Raw genomic sequence first — 18,789 nt, 5'->3', positions numbered from 1 at the left:
AACTCAGATTAGTAATATTATCAAGAAGATATTATAATATTAATAAAAAAATATTATAATAAAATTATAATATTCTATAAGAATATAGAATAAGAACCTTGTATTGTTTTATTTTGCTGAGATGTTCCTATGTACAGAATCAAACATATATATATGTATATATATTTCCATTTTTGGAAATTGCTCCTTGTATACACAGATTTCAATATATGGCATGTGAATAACAAATTAACAGCTTAAAATGCCCCCAGAGTGGTTTTCTCAGTTATTTTCATCTGTGAAAAGACTACCACATTCTTTTGATTCAAGATTTCAAGGAGGTAGGTTGTGTCTTTTAGTGTACTTGAAGTTTCATATTGTTTAAAATCTAAATACATCTTAGTTACTAAGCTTAATAAATCATAGTGGAATTCTGTGGTATTAGTATAGTTATTTGTAATTTTTTGGTTATTCAACTTTGTATATAAAACCTATAAAAAATTTTGTTTGCCCTTCATGTGTAAAATTTTAAAAGGATAAGCAGTCATATCCAGTAGGAACTGAGTACAAAATTCGTAGCAAGAAAAGATAATTGTGTGCTTTACTTCTTGATATATTGTTTTATATATTGAGAAAAATAAGTTTTTAATAATTTATTTCTAAATAGTAATAATCTGTGTGTGTGTGTGTATTGTATAATAATTGAAATATGACTGTATATTACAAAATAATAATCCACTAAAACACAGCCAAGATAGGGAAGGCCAGAGGTTAGTTTTATATCACTGGATATGTAACATGAGGGAACGTGCACTGCATCAGTACATGTTATGTAATGTAAGCCAGGCATGACTGGAAGGTCAATGCAATTATATATATATATATATATCGATGTGTGTGTAAATATATAGCATTCAGACATAAGCTAATTTACACTAAACATATGTATTTCTTGTTATAATATGTAGTCATTCTTGCATGAAAAAAATGATTTATTCTCCTAAATTTGTTTATGTTTGAGATTGGTCTAGTGACACGCCACATAGTTAAGAATATAGAAAATAACTCTGTTTTACTAAAAACAAACATGAAATGTATTTATGAGGTTTTAGAGATTATGCAAATAATATTTGAGATTTCTGGGATGAAGAATAGTGTTTTTAATCATAACATGAAATCATTTTGCACACAGACTAGTAATGAAACACACTATTTTCACAAACAAATTTTCAGTAAAAATATTTCATTAAAAATCTGATTTTTTGTATACTAAATACTCTGAAACCTTTACTAAAAGTCTACTAAATTTTGTGAAGATACACAGGCTGTATCAAAAGATATAATGTGTATGTTTAACATGTGTAAATGTGTAAACAAATTCTTATACAGGGTGTTCAGAAAGTCACTGTGCACTTATATATTTATTAACAGACATGTTTCAATATCTGGGAATTTTTTCAGCAAATCGCTGTTGCACCACATCTGTGTATCTACCACCTTCTCTGAATACGTGTTCGACAAGCCATACATGATTTTCAGTTGTTAAAACCATATTGGGATCAAAATCTGAAATATAATAAAATATGATTACAAAACTGCACAGTGACTTTCCAAACACCCTGTAGTATACTGAGCTCATAGCAAAAGGGTTAAAACATATTTTGACAATAGCTTACAACTTTTAGGTGAGCAAAAGGTAATTGTTTGAATTGGACTATGTGAAACTTGAATTAAAATTTATTTTTTAAATAAGTTATTGCATCCAGTTAGTAATTGTGCAGCATGTATAATTTAGACATGCTTCGATTTATGGGTATAAGTGTTAGAGTTAAATTATGTTAACATTTTTTTATAGCCTCATGCAATGAAGCCTTGTTAAAAGATGCTAGTTTGAGTGCTACTTCTTTTCTTTCTGAAGAAAGGAGGCCTGAAAAAGCCAGACTTTATGGTAAGTTTGCAAACACTAAAAGATAGTTTTAGAAAATGTTAACTAGAAAACTTTAGTACATTAGGTTGAAAAATATGGAATTCCAATACAGATTACTTAACTTGTTATGATTAATTAATAGTAACAAATGTTTTGCAGTCTGATTGAAAAGTGAATGAGAAGTGTTACAGGCAGAGGATCATGGCCCATATTGATAGATGTAATATGGATTTTTGATCTGTATTTATTGTATTGTAGTTATGCACTTTTCTAGGGAAGGCATTTAATTCATGTGGTTTTGAAATATTAAAATTTTTCCAAATAACTTGTACAATAATTGATTGGTTGTTTCCTCAGTCATTTAGGATGATATTTTCAGTCTTGTCTTAGTTATTCATCAGCTAAAGCAACAAAGAAAAAAACAAAACAACTATAGAAACTGAAAAAATTCCAGCCCTGTATTTTTTTTCCCTAAGCCATCAAAACTTTTTTATGTAACTAGATGGTGGAATATCAGGGTTGCACAACAAAAGCACCAGCAAGCACGAGGTAGATTCAATAAATTTCAAACATTTTAATTATTATGAAAATTGAAAGACATTCATGACTAAAACCAAACTTGTTTTGCTAATATCCATTTTGATACATTGGATTGGTTGTGACAAGTGACTGCTAACTGAGACAGAATGATCAGTTATGTGAGAGTAAGAATTTTATAGAAAATGATATTTTGCTTACTTGTTACTTAGGTGTTTGATTTTGTTTACTATTTTATTTAAATGTTTTGTTGCATATTCTTTCAAAAAAAGCATTGCAACATAAAAAATAAACAAGGTGATGCATATGTGGATTTCAAATTCATCTGTATTTAACATTTTATCATTCTAAAATTGGCCATCAAGAAACATGTCAGATACATTTTGCAAGTCAAATTCAAAAATAAAATCCGAGTATTGCATTTCCTTCTTTGCTATTAACTGAATAAATGTTTCTCTTTAATTTGTAAATCAGTTTACATTTAATTGTCTGTTGTATAATTTATTTTTAACTTATTTTTATCTGAAAAGAAACTTGATTTTTTTCACATGCTGGTTTTGTCAGTTTATAAAATTAGAGTACTTTTTGCTGGCTTTTAGTTTATGACTCATTATTAATTTGTTGTTTTTTTTCAATGAAATGCTCATACAGAAAGTGATATGAAATTGATTTTTTGTACCTTTTTATATGTTCCTCAATTAACTATTTGTACCTTTTTATGTAGCATTATCTGGCAGCTTGGTATCAAATGTTTACTATAGTTATTCTAACTGACCATTATTGTAACATGCATAATAAACTAATGTGGAATGGATGGTTATTCAGGTAGATTAAAATAAAATTAAACAGCTCATATATTAAAATTAAAGATCCCAAGTCTGACCTGTGGTCCAAATGATTGAGTGTATTTGGAGTCCAGTCTTAATTGACCTATTAGGCCTAAATATTAGTTAATATATTTTCAGTATATATTAAGTTCAGCTTGTTTTGTCAACTTGAACCTAAATGTGTTTTATTTACTGTAATAAATTGAATTCTTAGATAAAATTCCAGTATATTTGAAGCTACACACAACATGTGTATACATATATTAGTATTATCTAATTGTTGGTTGTTCAGTAAATTGCTATATTACATTCAAGTATTTCACTGTTGTACTTTTAGTACTTTTGCTCACAACTTTTTATTATAATGTCAGTTTGACTGAAGACAGTATTCAAACTGATTTGCCATGTACAAAAATTGTTCAAATAACACTTGAAATACATTCTGTTGTAGAAGCTTATGAACAGAAACATCTGAAAGCTGTGCTTATACAATATATTTATGATATGAATTACACACCAATAATTAAAAGTTAATTTTTAGGTCACTTATGTTGTATTTACACATTACTTGATTGTTTTTGTTTTTTTGTGCAAATTCTTCAAGGTAGTTTTTAGTTTGTTGTTGCTTATTATTAAAGTAGAACCAAAGATTTGTTACAATGCTATTTGCATACTCATTGTTATAGGTATTGGGAAAAGACAACTGCAGAAGTGTATGAAAATGTTAAATCATTAAACTGTATGTCAAGTTTTATTCGACTGTAGAATACAAGTTTACTGACTTATTATCAAGAAATAGTCTGTTAAAGTTTGCTTTAACATAAAAGTATAGCAAAGTTAACATTTTTGCAATATTTTATAGCTTGATTATAAATTGTAGCATTATTTCTGGAGTTGGTGTAATTTATATGCATGCTCTGTCTTTTGTTCAGCAAACTAATGATTAATATATTTTCAAAGTAATAACTGCTTCCATTACATGCTTTCACTAATTTTCTGGTAAGTACATGCACAACATTTAAATTAGTTATTTTTCCATGTCTTCACATTAACTCTTGCTTTGTTTTTCTCATATACATCTGCTTCCTAACTACTGTTATGATTTTCACAGTGATCTCTTGAGGTAAGCATACTTCAAAAAGTTTATGCTATTTGCATGTTCCTTTACCTTTTGCCTTTTAGCTTTTTTTTTTCTGGGACTAACTGTAACAGCTGATAATGGTATTGGGGTCCTGAATGACTAATAACAACTCATGGTAAGTAAGAAGCATATCCATTGTACCTGTCACTTCCTACAGGGGGTGGAGCATGGACAGCAAGAAACTCTGACTTCAGCCAGTACTTGATCCTTGACCTGCAGGAAAAAAAAAACATTACAGCCATAGCAACTCAGGGTAGGCCTTACACATCTGAGTTTGTCCAAGAATATCAGCTGGAGTATGGGAATAATGGATTGGATTATACTGAATATAAAGATAAAGAAGGAAACACAAGGGTATGCATGCTCTGTCTTCAGTGATTATAGTATTTTGAGTGTCTCAATGATGGTCACTTGAAAGAAGCTTTACAGTTATGAACTTTGTTCTTCCAGAGGGACTTTGGATTCTGGGAGAAATAACCGAGTTTAAGTTACTAATAAGTTAAAAGATGATGAATGTTACACATTTTTTCCTCTAATTATTGGAAAAATATCAATTGAACTATCTGTGAAATATTGATGTAAGTAATACTTTGTTAAACTATATTTGAAGAACTCACTGAAATCTACTAATCCTGAGTAAAGGTAAAACCATGAGCTATTTTAGGTTGCAGACAATGCTTGGAAAAATGTGCAAGTATTATTAAATCTTTTTTTCTTTAAAAACTAGAACTTGTTTTCCTGGGACCCAACTTGTACTATATACTTTTATAACCTTTCACTTCTATCCTGCAGGTGCTTCTGCGTGGACTGCACAACATAATGATTATTACCAGTTCCTTACAATAAATCTCGAGAGAGAAAGTCTATTCATGCTGTAGCAACTCAAGGCCGAGAATACAGTAGGGAATTTGTCACAGAATATGTTTTCCAGTATAGCAGTGATGGTGACAGCTGGCGAACACTTACGACAGCTGATGGCAGTTCTGAGGTCTGAGTGGACTCTCTATAACAGACTTGAAAAACATTAGTTCAGATTACTTTTATGTGCCTATAACTCCTGTTAGTTATAGTTCAGGTGGATGACTTCATATTCATTTTTTTTTCATATTTTCTGTAAATCAAGTAATTTGCTAATAATTATAACAGAAAACCCCAAGTGAATGATGCCAGATGTTGAATGTAAGAGATAATGCAGATAAATCATATGGTAGAACTAGATGCAATATTTTATTTTGTAGACCATCAGGAAAAGAAGATTACATGTTTTTATATTAAGATCCCTTTTTGAAAATGTATTCAAAATTATTTTTAGTCTCTTTTTTTAAGCTTAAAATGATTATTGTATATTATGGCAGTATACTGTACCACCCAGTGTCAATAAATTTGTCTTGGCTGTTAAGTCTGGATAACTGATTTAGTTTTGAAACTTATTGACTTGATTACGGTTTGTCAGATGGATGTTTTTTACATTATTGATAATTATTTCCTTTATATGTATTTCACTCAGACATGGCATTAAAATCTACTATATAGGTAGTGAATTAATTTAATTTGTATTAGTTAATCAGGCTTAAAACGTCTGGAGCCTGACATTTGTTTATGATTTGGCTTTTAATCAATATGGAACAGGTGATAATTAAATAATTTTTCCAGCTACCTTCCATTTCAGTAAAAATTGTAAGCTTAATGACTAAGACCATTCCTTACACCATATCTTGGACTGAGTACTCTGTATAGGTCTGAGTGGGAGAATGTTTATTTGGAGAAATGAACAATTTTGTTGTCTTATAAGTAATTTACAACAATTTTCACATGAATATCCTGACCTAAAAGTCTATATAGTGATAACTACTTAATGTTTTTAATCTTATAACCATGCAGTAAACAAACTAGTATTTTTATTTAAGAAGTAGATTCAGCACAGTAATTCCACTTTGGCAAGTTCTCTGCAATTTTGGTTAGTAGTCTAGAATAAACAGTTTAAAAATAATAGTTCTTAGTTTTGATAAAGAATTGTAACTAAAGTTGATCAAAACCTAACCAGAAATGAACATGAGTCATCCACCGAATGCACGTTTTGGTATGTTTGCTATATTCTGAACTAAAGTTTTTTGTATACACTGTTTCACACTTAAGACACCTGTGGAGGTTGCTCTGGTGTGTTTTTTGTGTATTGTATGCCACAGCTTGTTGTGCATGTGTTTGATAATCATTCTCTACTGTTGTTGTTATGCTTTAGTAAATTTCGAGCACCTTTATAACGTGATTGATTTTTTTCTTTTTTGCATGAAAATCACAGCATGCTGAGATTGTTTTAAAGGCATGAAGTTGTATTTTAATAATTATTTTCATTTTTTGTCATGTACAATTTGTTTTTTAAACTTCTTGTACTTTGTTGGTTTCTAAATTTTGATATACAAGGTAATAGATAATATAGTTTATTGATGTTATGAACAACTTATTGAAAACTTGTTTCTTCATAACAAGAAAATAAAAAAAATGTTCTGTATCAGCAGATTAGAAAAAATTAATTAGAAAAATGTTTCTGATTTAGGTCAAATTAGGCATTTTTTCTTTCCATGAGTGACTTGGAATATTGAATATGAATCTTCAACACTTGGAGCACAACTGAAAATCACAAAAGCATCATATCATGCACATTAATATTTTGTTTTTTTCCCTATTAATTTAAAAGACTGCAGGATATAATTTAAGTTTCTTATTTATCATCAGTCATTAAATTTCAGGTTATTTTGTATTTTGTTTAGAAATTAATCACTTACAGAACAGCAAGAGAGAGCCATATTTTGAAAGGATCTATTGAACAAATTAAATGAATATTTTTTCTGTGAACTTCAAATTGTTTGGGTTTTATGTTTATATTATTTAATTTTGAGGTAACATCTTAAAATTTCTAATCTTTAGTTTGTATTGTTATGTGTGAAAAGTTATTTAGCAGAATAATTACAGACTCAAATAGTCTTGTTTCACTCCATAATAACATTAGAATGTTAAGGCCATCATATAATGTCTATACAAATTAAGAAAAATGTTAATTTAAAACTGAATAGATTCCATTAAGTTTGATATGACTGAAATATTTCTATAGACATTTGTATTGTGTGTTTAATGAGAATATAATGATCACCATAATGTAAAGACTGCATAATAGTGATCCATATGTAGTATATAGTCACATAATTAAAAGTAAAGGAAGATAAAATATCGTAATTTGATTTATAAGAACAACTAATTGAAACTACATTTAAATGTTGTAATATAAAAATAAAATTATCACAAGTTGTTCTATTTAACATTTATTTTTAGGGTGTTTGTAGGTAAGATGTTTAAAGATGGGCAAAAAAAATTATATTTTACTGTGTATTTAATACATTCAATTTTTAAACTTCCTGTGGAAGAAGGTGTAAGGTTTTATATTAGTCCTCAACAAAACAATTACAGCGTTATTATAATTCGTTAGTTTAGTTTATCAGTATGGTTAAACTGTTTTAATGATATAGTGTCTCTTAAGTTTCACTTGAATTTTATTTAATGCAGTTTGTTTCTCAGTTTATTTGTAAATTTTTCATAACAATTGGATTGTGGTAGAAACAAACTTTGCAGCATTTCTGAATGTTAAATTGTAAAAGTCATTATATACTTAGTCATATGTGGTTGTATGTTTTTCATAATTTATTCCATAAAATTAATCTAAAATAGTTAGTGTTTGTTGTTATGGTATTGAAATGATTGTAATGTACAAAATATACAGTGATAATTTCCAAAAATATACGTGCTCTTCACCACTTACTTTTAGTATAAATAGTATATTAGGTGTTAAATATATAGTTTGATTGGACAACATATTGGTAAAAGCTTAAGAATAAATTAGGAATTGTTTGTGGGGGTGAAAAAAAAAATTAAAACTTCAAAATTGCAAATGTAATTAACCTTTATTTTCTGTTAATAATGGAAATAAAGCATCTTAAGTAAAGAAATTTTGAACTGAAATAAAAACTGGAATTTGCTGTATCTGTTTAAAAACCAAATACCTTGTACAATTTAAATAATCAAGTGTGAGTAAAGAATAAGACCAGATGTCAACGACTCTGAAGATTTTGTGGGCCTTTTTGCACTTATTTTCTCTGATTTTCACAGCTGAAAAGAATGCTCATGGTACTTTTGGTTTTTGAATCTTTTTGTTACTTTTTAGCATGTGAGATTGATGAATTTTTTTCAAATAGAGGAATTGCATGTATCGTGCGAGGTGAAAAAGGTGTCAAGTGTTTTTATTTAAAGTTTGTTATAGAGGTTTAATAATACAATGTTAAAACATGTATAGTTATTTTACGGTGATCAGTTTTAATAAATTAGTTTCCCATTTGAGTATATGAACGGTTGGTAAGCCATGCTGTTACAAGTATTATATTTACTAAATGTGTGTGTGTGTGATATTGAAAAGGATTGATGGTTAAGTCATTTGATCTACCTTTCATAGTTCATGCAGGAAGTAGTTGTGGTGACCTGTAAATCAGATCCCATAAATACCCAATGTTAAGAAGTTAAGTATATGTTGTTATTAAATGATAGTTATCATGTTTCTCTAGACCATGAGCTTTAAACGTTCTCAAACTAGAAATAAAAAATACATTAAAGGAATACTGAAGATATAATTCATTGTTCCTGGCAGTTTGTTTTTTAATGCAGTTTGCTATAGCATTGAAAGGTGCTGCTGGAAATAGCTTGTAATTGTAAGTTGTGAAAGCTTTTGCTTTTTAGCTAATTTTTAAAACAGGAAAAATATAGTAGGGTTTTATGAGTGAAATTAAGAAAATTTAGCACAAGGAAAATGCAAGTTATTTGTAAACCTACATTTATTTAGGTACTTATTCTTCAAACTGAATTGATTACTATACTTCATTTTAAGAACGCATGGTTTGTCAGTATATTAACTTCAGTGTTTTTATTTTATAATATCTGACCTTTTAAAAGCAGTGATTTAAACTGTCAGTTTAGCTCACCATGCTTGATATTTGATCTAACACAAAGTGATTTTTATTTTCTTATGAAAACACAATTATGTACACTTGGGTTTTAATACCAGAAACAGGTTAATATACTGAATCTATCATGTTGTTTTTATTTTGTTTTAAAGGTTCAGGTACATATACCACAGGTTTATTAACAGATTAGTTTTTATTTCATGCAAAAAGTAATGTTAAATATACATCTTATCTACTACTATTTTATTTTTCTTTTGTATAAAAAGTTTAGGTATACACATGTTAGGTGTACTATCAAAGGGTTTTATTTTATACAAAATGTTTAGGCTTATTTAGCTAATATGTCACTACCTGACTTGGCTACCAATTTTGACATTTGATTAGCCAAAATGCCAAAGAAAAAGCTAGTGCTGACTTAGTTGGTGTAGCATCTTTTCCAGTAGTAAAAGTATTCTGATTATCAGCTATCATGCAGGGTTTACATATAAATACACCTTTTTTTAGCATTCTGTTTGAAACAAGGATGTATTATGAACCATCTGAGTATGATGGTTTCTTCAGAGGACTTCTTGATAACAGTAACTCTTACATATGTAGATCCAACATTTGAAGATCTTTTTTTGACTTGTTCAGAGTTATTTTTGTTGAAAAAATCTGAAATGTTTACTCTAATTGAACGTAGTGAAAGCTTTTGCTTTTTAGCTAATTTTTAAAATGGGGAAATTAAGAAAATTTAAGTTGTTTGTGTGCTGGTTAAAAGCCATTTGAAATTGTGTTGTCTGTAAATTTTTTGCACTTGGTAGAGTTATGAAAAGATGAGAAAAGTGACTTGAATGACTAGCTATTGTCTGTTTCTCTGAAACACATATCAAAGAATGCCTAGAACTGAACTGAATACTTCAAAAGGTACAAATAAGGAGAGGGAATTGTATGTTAATTGCATGCTTGATTCTGAAATGACAAAAATGAGATGAAACACAGCTAATGATTGTAGTGTTCACAATAATCACTAAGTAAAGCTTATAAAGATAGAGTATGCAGGAATAAAAAGTGCATTGTGTCCTCTAGTTGTTAATTGTTTCATATTAATACAGAAACACTTTTTATATTTGGTATAGTATGGTATAATTATTTTTAGTTTTAAGAACTACATTAAGTGTACTGGCATGTAGATTCAGGAGTGTTATATCAGACAAAGAAGTGGCATGTGGTTGAGAGGATGCTAGACCTGTTTTGAATGCTTCAATAATTTTTTTTGCCATATTTTCTTTTAAGTCTAGTGAAAAACAATATATGGGAAAATTAAATTTTATAGATAAAACATCTCTAAGTCTTGCCAAATAAATGGGCAATTTTAATTGTTAATAATGTTCAATAAACTAATTATATTGAATCATGTATCATTGTGAAATTACAATTAAAGGTTTAGTAGTTGAATATAACTTGTGTTGGTAAAACTTCATAGACTTAGTAATTAGATTGAATGCTATGAACAAATATCATGTGACTAAATCCTTGAGTTTAGATATTTGTAAACATTTCTTTGCTTTTATATATGCTAAACTGTTTTAATTTTGTGCCTGTAGTTGTTTGAAGGTAATGAAGATGGAGATACAGTGAGCCGAAATGACTTTGATACACCAATCATTGCCCAATGGATTAGGATTAATCCAACAAGGTGGCGTGACAGAATCTCAATGAGAATTGAATTATATGGTTGTAATTATGGTGAGATATTTTGGTTACCTTGATTAGTTTTATATTTAGTGTAAGCATGTTATCATGATTTTAGCCATGAAGTAGTGGCCAATAAAGTGGCTCTGAATTTTTTTGCAGTTACAAACTTTTAACTTGTAGCTTTTTCATCTTTTGACTGATTTGAGATCTAATTGTAGTTTTGGGCTCAGAAGGTTAAATCCTTTTGATGTATTTGACCACATTCAAGATCTCGTGGATTAGTTTATCTTGCCTAAAAGAATTTCAACTTGAAGTTAGGCTGATAATTTGTTATGAGTAATAAAATCGTATTGGATGTATGCCTACCCATGCTTGGTATTGCTGGTGTACAAAAATAGAGTTAATAAAAAGTTAATTTAAAGTTCTGTGGATATTGTGAATTCTCTCTTGAGTTAAAAATCTTTCCAATTTCATGATATATGGTTCAGTTAGCACTATTCTCTATGCCTAGAACCTTCCCCTGTAAGCCTATGACTGAATATGGTTTATATGATAAGAGAACTGAATTACAGGTTCTTGTTATATATGTAATCACTTTAATATTGTCTGACTGACTAAACTGCCATAGAAGAAGACTCTTTAACTAATTCAACTTATTAATTTTTCTTGGTAAAACATATGCAGTTGTGATCTGTAAAGTACAGAGTATAAATAAAGTAACTTGAACCATTCAGTCAATCCTGTATATACATAATCAGTTACACAGATCTGCAACAGTTCTGTTTTTTTAATTTTTACAATAATTCTTCTATTGTAATTCCTGTATGGTCAATTTTTGTTGGGTCTTAGATTAGGAAATTGACTTCAGTGGAACAGTTTGAAAGGACAATGAGAAAAGTTGAAGAAGTGTGGATTGGCTTTAATGATGTAACTGACAATCTTTTAGGAAACAACAAATACCTATCTTATGAAAGTAGTGTCAATAACATGCTTGATAATTTTAAAGAATTTAGTTATAATATGAGCTTGAAAGCTCATTTCTTACAGTCACATTGATTATTTCCCTGAAAATTTTCGCTCCATCAGCAAAGAAAAGAGGGAAAGGTTTCATCAGGGAAATGGAAAGGAGATATTAGGGAAGGTGTAACATCAGCATGATAGCTGAATACTGGTCATTGAAACAAATGCTATAGCTGCAATATGTGAAAGAATGAGCATAATGTATAGTTTTGAAATTAAAAGATGTAGATCTCACAAAAAAAATGGAATGAATGAAGACATATTGATTTAACATCAGTGTTCTTCCCTTTTCTACAGTTTGTTTGTATTTTTGTTCATTATGGTAAATGAAGTAATACTTTGATCTAAGTAAGAGTTTTTGTTTGTTTTTTTCTTTCTAATTTGTTAAAATCCTTTGTGACAGAAAAAAATCATTATTTTTGAAATCTGGGTAGCTGAATTATGGAAGATCCATAATTAAAACGAAAACAACATTTATGAAGTTTAAATTCACAGGCCTAATTTTATGGTCCTTTAAGTGTATAGTCTCCTTCACTGTCAGGTTATGGTCTTTTGATCAGTCTCCAGTGAACCTGCTCTTGTCAAAAGATCGTCATGTGAACTGGAATCCCCACAAAGTCCAGTTGGTTTTAAATGATGAATCGTAGCTATATTTGTAATCTGGTAAAACATAGTTTTGTGACATTTGGTAGTAATCTAGTTTCTGTTTTAGAGATAATGTCACTTTTTAAGATTGTCTCATCGTTCATTAGATCTTCATAGTGGTTGAATAAAGACTGGCAATTCAGCACTGATATTTTCATAGCATCCTCATTTCTGGTATTTTACTCTGTTGAAAAGAACTTAATAGCCTTTTTTTCTTTAACATATGCTGATTGGTCACCTTTGAATTTTGACTTGGCAAAGTTTCTAATGCACATATATATATATATATATGATTTAATTCGTGAACACAACTCAAAATAACATAGATTTGTGAGCTAGTGAAAACTGTACCTAGACCAGTTACAAAACTTGCAGGCTTGGGTACTGTTTGGCTTTGCATTTAGTGAGCATTGATGGCCCAGCAACATTTGATGGGAAATTGAATGCACTTCACTTGAAGTGATTGTTTATGCACTATTTTTTAATTTAATTTATTCAGTAGGTTTTTCAGTTGCATTCAAATTTTGTGCCACAAGAGTTCTATATTTTCAGTCTCAACATAGTGACTCACAGGAAGGTCCAAGTTTGTTTTTTACAAATACAAACTTTTGGCTCATAATTCTACTTCTTGATTGAATTGAGATCTAATTACAGCCATGGCAACTGAAGATTCTTTTTACATTTTTTTTTTATACTTAGTGATAATAGTTAATGAATGGGACAGACTTTGGTATAAGAATGAAAGTTTACACACTTCTATAAGAATTGGTGTTTATATAATTTTTTTATAGACTATTGGAAATGATAAAACTATTCAAAATTTTTTTTTCATTAGTTCATGCCATTTTTTTTCTCTATGATATTTAAAAATCGAATTGTTATTGTAACTGTTGACATTTTGTATATTTTCATATATGTTGGTTTTTAAAGCAGCTCGAAAGAACTTCCCTAAGACAATGAGACAGGATAATTGAAACAGTTTGAGATTAAACTCAATTGAGAAAAGGCCTTTTTTTCAGGATTCACTGAAAGTCTTGTTTATTTCATACATTAACTTATAATATTGTTTGATTAACTTGCCTGCCACTAGTTTAAAAGAAGTGTATACTGCATGTGTTGTTTTAAAAATTAATAAGATTGACTCATGCTCTTAATCAGTTCTGTAAAAATATTATGCATTTTAGATCTCTTTTGTTTTTTTTAGTTGCTGAATCCATTAATTTTGATGGTCAAAGCTATGTGTCAATGGACCTAAGTAAGAGAGTGGTTGCATCACAGGAGGATGTGTTTAGGTTTCGTTTTCGAACAAATCATGCTGATGGCTTGATGTTGTACAGTCGTGCAAGTCAAGGTGACTTCTTTGCCCTTCAGCTTGTGGGAAACCAACTAGTTTTGAACATGGATCTGGGTAGGTGACATCTTTTAATATTACAGCTTCATTTCACTAGCCAACTGCTTGTGGGAGCTAATGTTTTTTATAATGTGTATATTGGGGAATTATATAAGGTTAAATACTTATGTTGAAACAATCAGCAAATTGTATGACAGTCACAGTTTGTATAAGATCGTGGTGGAACAGAATGTATTAAATTACATTTTTTTAGGTTGCTTAACATTTTGTAGTTATTGTAATCCAGTCAAAAAATGATCCCTTTCAGGAAGAGTAAGTATAGTCATTTCTAACACAAAATAATCATAAGCTTTGATCTTAAAGGGTCACTATGACCACCTAGAAAAAACCTATGACAAGTTTTACCGTAGCTGTGGTAAATTGCAATTTCTTGTAGTATGTGAATATCATGAAAGCAAACAACAATGGCTAAAGCTGTACATGAGCTCCAGGCAATGGTATGCAACACAATCAAGGACTTCTGAATGGAAAAGCAGTACAAGTTGCAAGTATACATCCTGATTCTATGTCATTTCTGTTCAACCATTGCATACTACAAGTAGCTGGGTATCCATATGAAGATCTGCTGGACTATAGTAATAGATAATAGGAAATTAGAACAAAAATACATCAAATGGATTATGAAAAGCAACCAAGGAGGAATGGTATGCTTTGGACATGATTTTTGTGATGTAGCCTTTTGCAGTATTATTGTTATGATCAACATCAGTTCCACAGTCACTAGTTAATGGAATTATACAGTGTATAAAATTGAAATACAGAAAATTGATGCTTCTGCATATTATTGCAAACATGGTGCTAGAGTCGGATAGAATGTGACCAGATGTGGCAATGTGGACTATAGCAACATGATCAGGCTCAAAAATAATTTTATCATAAAATACTCAAATTTAAGTTTTTTTTATTCAGATGAGTATTAAGGTTTTTGGCATGACTGTGGGTAAATCGTTATGTCATAACTACTTGCACATTAAATTAAGTGTGTGTGTGTGTGTATATATATATATTATTAAATTCCCATTAAGTCTTTTCATATAGTTGATGTGACTGTCCTTTTGACCACATTAACTATCAGTCTCTATACTATAACTTTTAATATCTTGTGAACCTTAACAAAATTTGGCAAGCTTTCAGCAAACATTACAAGTTTTTTGTACACAAAACATTGGATTTTTGAATTTAAAAGGTTTTTGCTAAAGATTTCTCCATGAATATATGAAGTCAGTGTTGACTACTCTGAGTAATTTTCATGTTAAGAAGGTTGAAACATTGTTCTCTGAAATATATTACTAAAAGTTTCAATAACCATACCAGCTGTCTTGAGATACAAAAATTCAAAATAGTTCTAAATTTCCTTCTTTTTTTCTGAATAACTGTAGATTGTAAATTTAAATAGCTTGTGGCTCATAACAGTTTGTCTGTTCGTACACATATTTTTCTGATTACTATCAAGTAACTTCACCACAAAGTTTTTGTTCTGTGTAATTTCAGGTTTAAGGTTTAATCTTAGACCTGTGTGTGTTCTTTGGCAGACTGTATATATAATTCAAACATTTTTACATAAATATTGTTAAGTAAACTAGTGTATTTTTTATAGTTTGGTTTTGTTTTTGTTCTTGCAGTTTAGAGTTTTACGCAGCATTAATTATATTTTCCAAATTTCATGAATAAGATATTATGAGCTCATGTTAGAGATGACAGTAGTTAGAAGCTGTTTGTATCAGTAGGCAAGATATTGCTGCATTTCTTATTTTAAGGTAGATCCATAAATGTTACATACAGCTGGTATATTTGTGTTTTTCATACTTTAATTATGATAAATTTAAATCTTCTAAATTCATCAAAAATATTTGTTTTTAAAAGTTTACAGAATTATAATTTACATTGAATACTTCTCATTGTAAGTGCCCAGCTATCCTTTAATTAATAATATAGTAAATATTATTTACCAGCTGCTGTGTTTTTTATGGTGTTTCTGGTTGAATTTCATAATTTATTCATTTTTAAACATCCAAGAAATGGAGCACTACAATAGCTTTATAGTAATTTCCTCAAAAAGGGGCCAAAGGCTGTTTGGAGAGGTCACCTGTTTTAACCACTCACACCAATATACAGTAGTGTGTTGTCTGTCAGTTGGTAGACACTAAAATGGCATTAAAGATGCTTAATGTCACAATTTGTACTGTCCTGATGCCAGTAATATGTGTAAATACCATGAATCTTGAGAAGAATTATGCACTCTGTTGGCTACAGCGTAGCATGACATATAAACTTCAAATGCAAGAAATCAAAATATTTGTTACTCATAATTTTTATTTTACTTATACTTGAAATGGAACACTTTCAGGTACTCTGTGTAAGTACATTTAGTGTGAATAATCCAGTAAAATCTGATTAAACCAGAAACTGAATAGGGCAGAAACCTGTACAAGCCAGAAACATCAAAATTTTGCAGCATTATCTGAAAATTACTCTTATAAAGGCCCCCTATGTGGCAGAACCTGTGTAACATGGATGGAAAACTATCTTTCACCTACCTCATCTATCAACAAGTAGGGTTAGAACCTGAGTAAGGTGGAAAAATGGTTTTTGATTAAATATTAATTTCTTACTTAATTAAAAATGCTTTCAAATATTAATGAATTGCTTAATTAATAATCTGTTTAAACTTTCAAATGTTTGTTTAATTTTCTACCTCCATGTATAACATCAGTTCTACAGCCATTAGATAATGGAATTATACAGTGTATAAAATTGAAATACAGAAAGTTGATGCTTCTGCATATTTTTGCAAACATGGACGATTATAAGAGAGCATCTGAAATGACCATGAAAAGTGACGTGTTAGATGCAATTGCATTTTTAAGTCATTCAATCAAGTGCATAAAAGATGAATGTGTAATAAAGTGCTTTCGAAACTAGATTTATTCTTGATGATGGCAGAAATTATGGAGACGTTTGTTATGACAATTCTTGTGAAATCCAAACTCAGATTGAGAAGATTGTTGCAGATGATTCTGTGAATGCAGAAAGTTTTGTGAATGTTGACAAGAATGTTTTAACAGAAACTGATGAAATTGATTTAAAATCTATATTAGAATTGCAAGATGGTAACAGTGTGAGAGATTCAGAAGATGAACAAAATGGGAAAGATAATGAGGAAATTAAAATTCCTACAGCATTGCAAATGTTAAGTTATGTTAATGCTATCAAATTGTGTGAAAAAATGAAGGGGGGAAAATGAACTTCATGAAAAGGCTGTAGAATTGGTGTTCTCTTTTAACCACATGAGAGAGCCTATTGGAAAAAAAATGAAACAGTTGAAATTGGATACTTTCTTCAGATAAATTTGATTAAGGATATGTGTACTTGTGTATATTTTGAATGTCTATTTTTGTTCTTATTCTAATAAATATAGCATAAACAGTATAATAATTTTTTCACAAATGTCGTACTTCCCTTGAGTCAAACAAGTATGACATTCCATTTAAAAATTATGTATAATTAAGGAAATGCATGTTCCCTATGTCTAAGCTGAAAAACCTGCTTAAGCTGGAAATTTTATTTGGTCCCTGCAATTCTGCCTTAAACAGGTTTTACGGTATTCATATTTTTGAATTTTAAATATTTATATACCAGGTGACTATTTTGGCAGTTCAGTTGAGCCTTTTGTCACATTTTCATAAAAATGGATGATAAATTTATAGTAATAACATAAAATTATGAAAAGTTTCTTTAGTCTTTAAAAAGTAACCTGGACATTTTGGTAGTCTTAATGCAATTTTGTTCATGAATTCCTGTACTCTTAAAGAAACAGTAAGTTCTGTTGATGGCATATATTCAAAATCCATTATTGGTGAAAAACAATATCCAATCTGTTTGGCAGAGAACAGCATTTTTTATTTCAAATTTTGAGTATTCCTCCAAATTGAGAATATAGGCCAATAACCTATTTATTTTCTCACTCCTGTTTTTAGCTACCATTAAATTTTAATTGTTTCCAGTGACCAGTTTGTTTCAAGACTGTTCTAATTTATTTTAGGAGGAGAAGGTATCATGACCAGTGTGAAGGTGGGCAGTTTGTTGGATGACAATCTCTGGCATGACGTTATGATTTCTCGATACCAAAGAGATGTAACTTTTAATGTTGATAGAGTGGTTGTAAAAGAACGTATAAGAGGGGACTTTACTCAACTGAATCTTAATAGTATGGTAAGCATGGAAAACATGGAAGCCTAACATGAACATAAATTATGAAATGTTATGCATGAAAAAAAAACATGCACCATAATGTAACTTAAATTTCATTGTTGATATTCTAATATGTTAGTCTGATTAATTGTAAAATTAACCAGTGTCTAGATTATTGTGTTTCTTAATATCGTAAACATTTTTATTTATATTTAAGTCTATTAATTTTTGTGAAACTACTTTTTTCTGTATTTTGTTATCACCCAAATGCAAAATTTTTTTTTTTTTAACTTTGAAGATAGTTGTTGGTGATTTGAACAATGCTTTTGTGATGAGGGCTTTATTCCATTTAACACCCCTCAACTGTAAGTTGTAATAGGAATTTTGAGTGTTTTGTTTACATCAAACCCACGTTTTTACTACAATTACGT

The 18,789-nt window shown here is 29.6% G+C and overlaps 1 protein-coding gene across 4 annotated transcripts in view; it reads left to right on the top strand.

The window, feature by feature from the left end:
- Nrx-IV (neurexin-4) overlaps nucleotides 1-18,789 on the top strand; it is a 74,221-nt gene that overhangs the window by 2,971 nt on the left and 52,461 nt on the right. The window contains exons 1-6 of one of the 4 annotated variants that reach the window (XM_076510379.1): nucleotides 227-320; nucleotides 1,835-1,927; nucleotides 4,569-4,765; nucleotides 11,001-11,142; nucleotides 13,961-14,164; nucleotides 18,210-18,379. In XM_076510379.1, the coding sequence (XP_076366494.1) occupies nucleotides 242-320; nucleotides 1,835-1,927; nucleotides 4,569-4,765; nucleotides 11,001-11,142; nucleotides 13,961-14,164; nucleotides 18,210-18,379 (885 nt within the window). In that variant the 5' untranslated portion in view covers nucleotides 227-241. Of the gene's footprint in view, nucleotides 1-226; nucleotides 321-1,834; nucleotides 1,928-4,568; nucleotides 4,766-8,486; nucleotides 8,588-11,000; nucleotides 11,143-13,960; nucleotides 14,165-18,209; nucleotides 18,380-18,789 lie in introns of those variants that run through there. The other 3 variants (XM_076510380.1, XM_076510382.1, XM_076510381.1) reach the window with 3 other exon arrangements.

The sequence above is a fragment of the Tachypleus tridentatus genome, chromosome 7, assembly GCF_004210375.1.
Source record: "Tachypleus tridentatus isolate NWPU-2018 chromosome 7, ASM421037v1, whole genome shotgun sequence".
NCBI lineage: Eukaryota > Metazoa > Arthropoda > Merostomata > Xiphosura > Limulidae > Tachypleus > Tachypleus tridentatus.
Note: the sequence above shows the minus strand (reverse complement) of the source record. Positions and strands in the feature narration are given on the sequence as shown.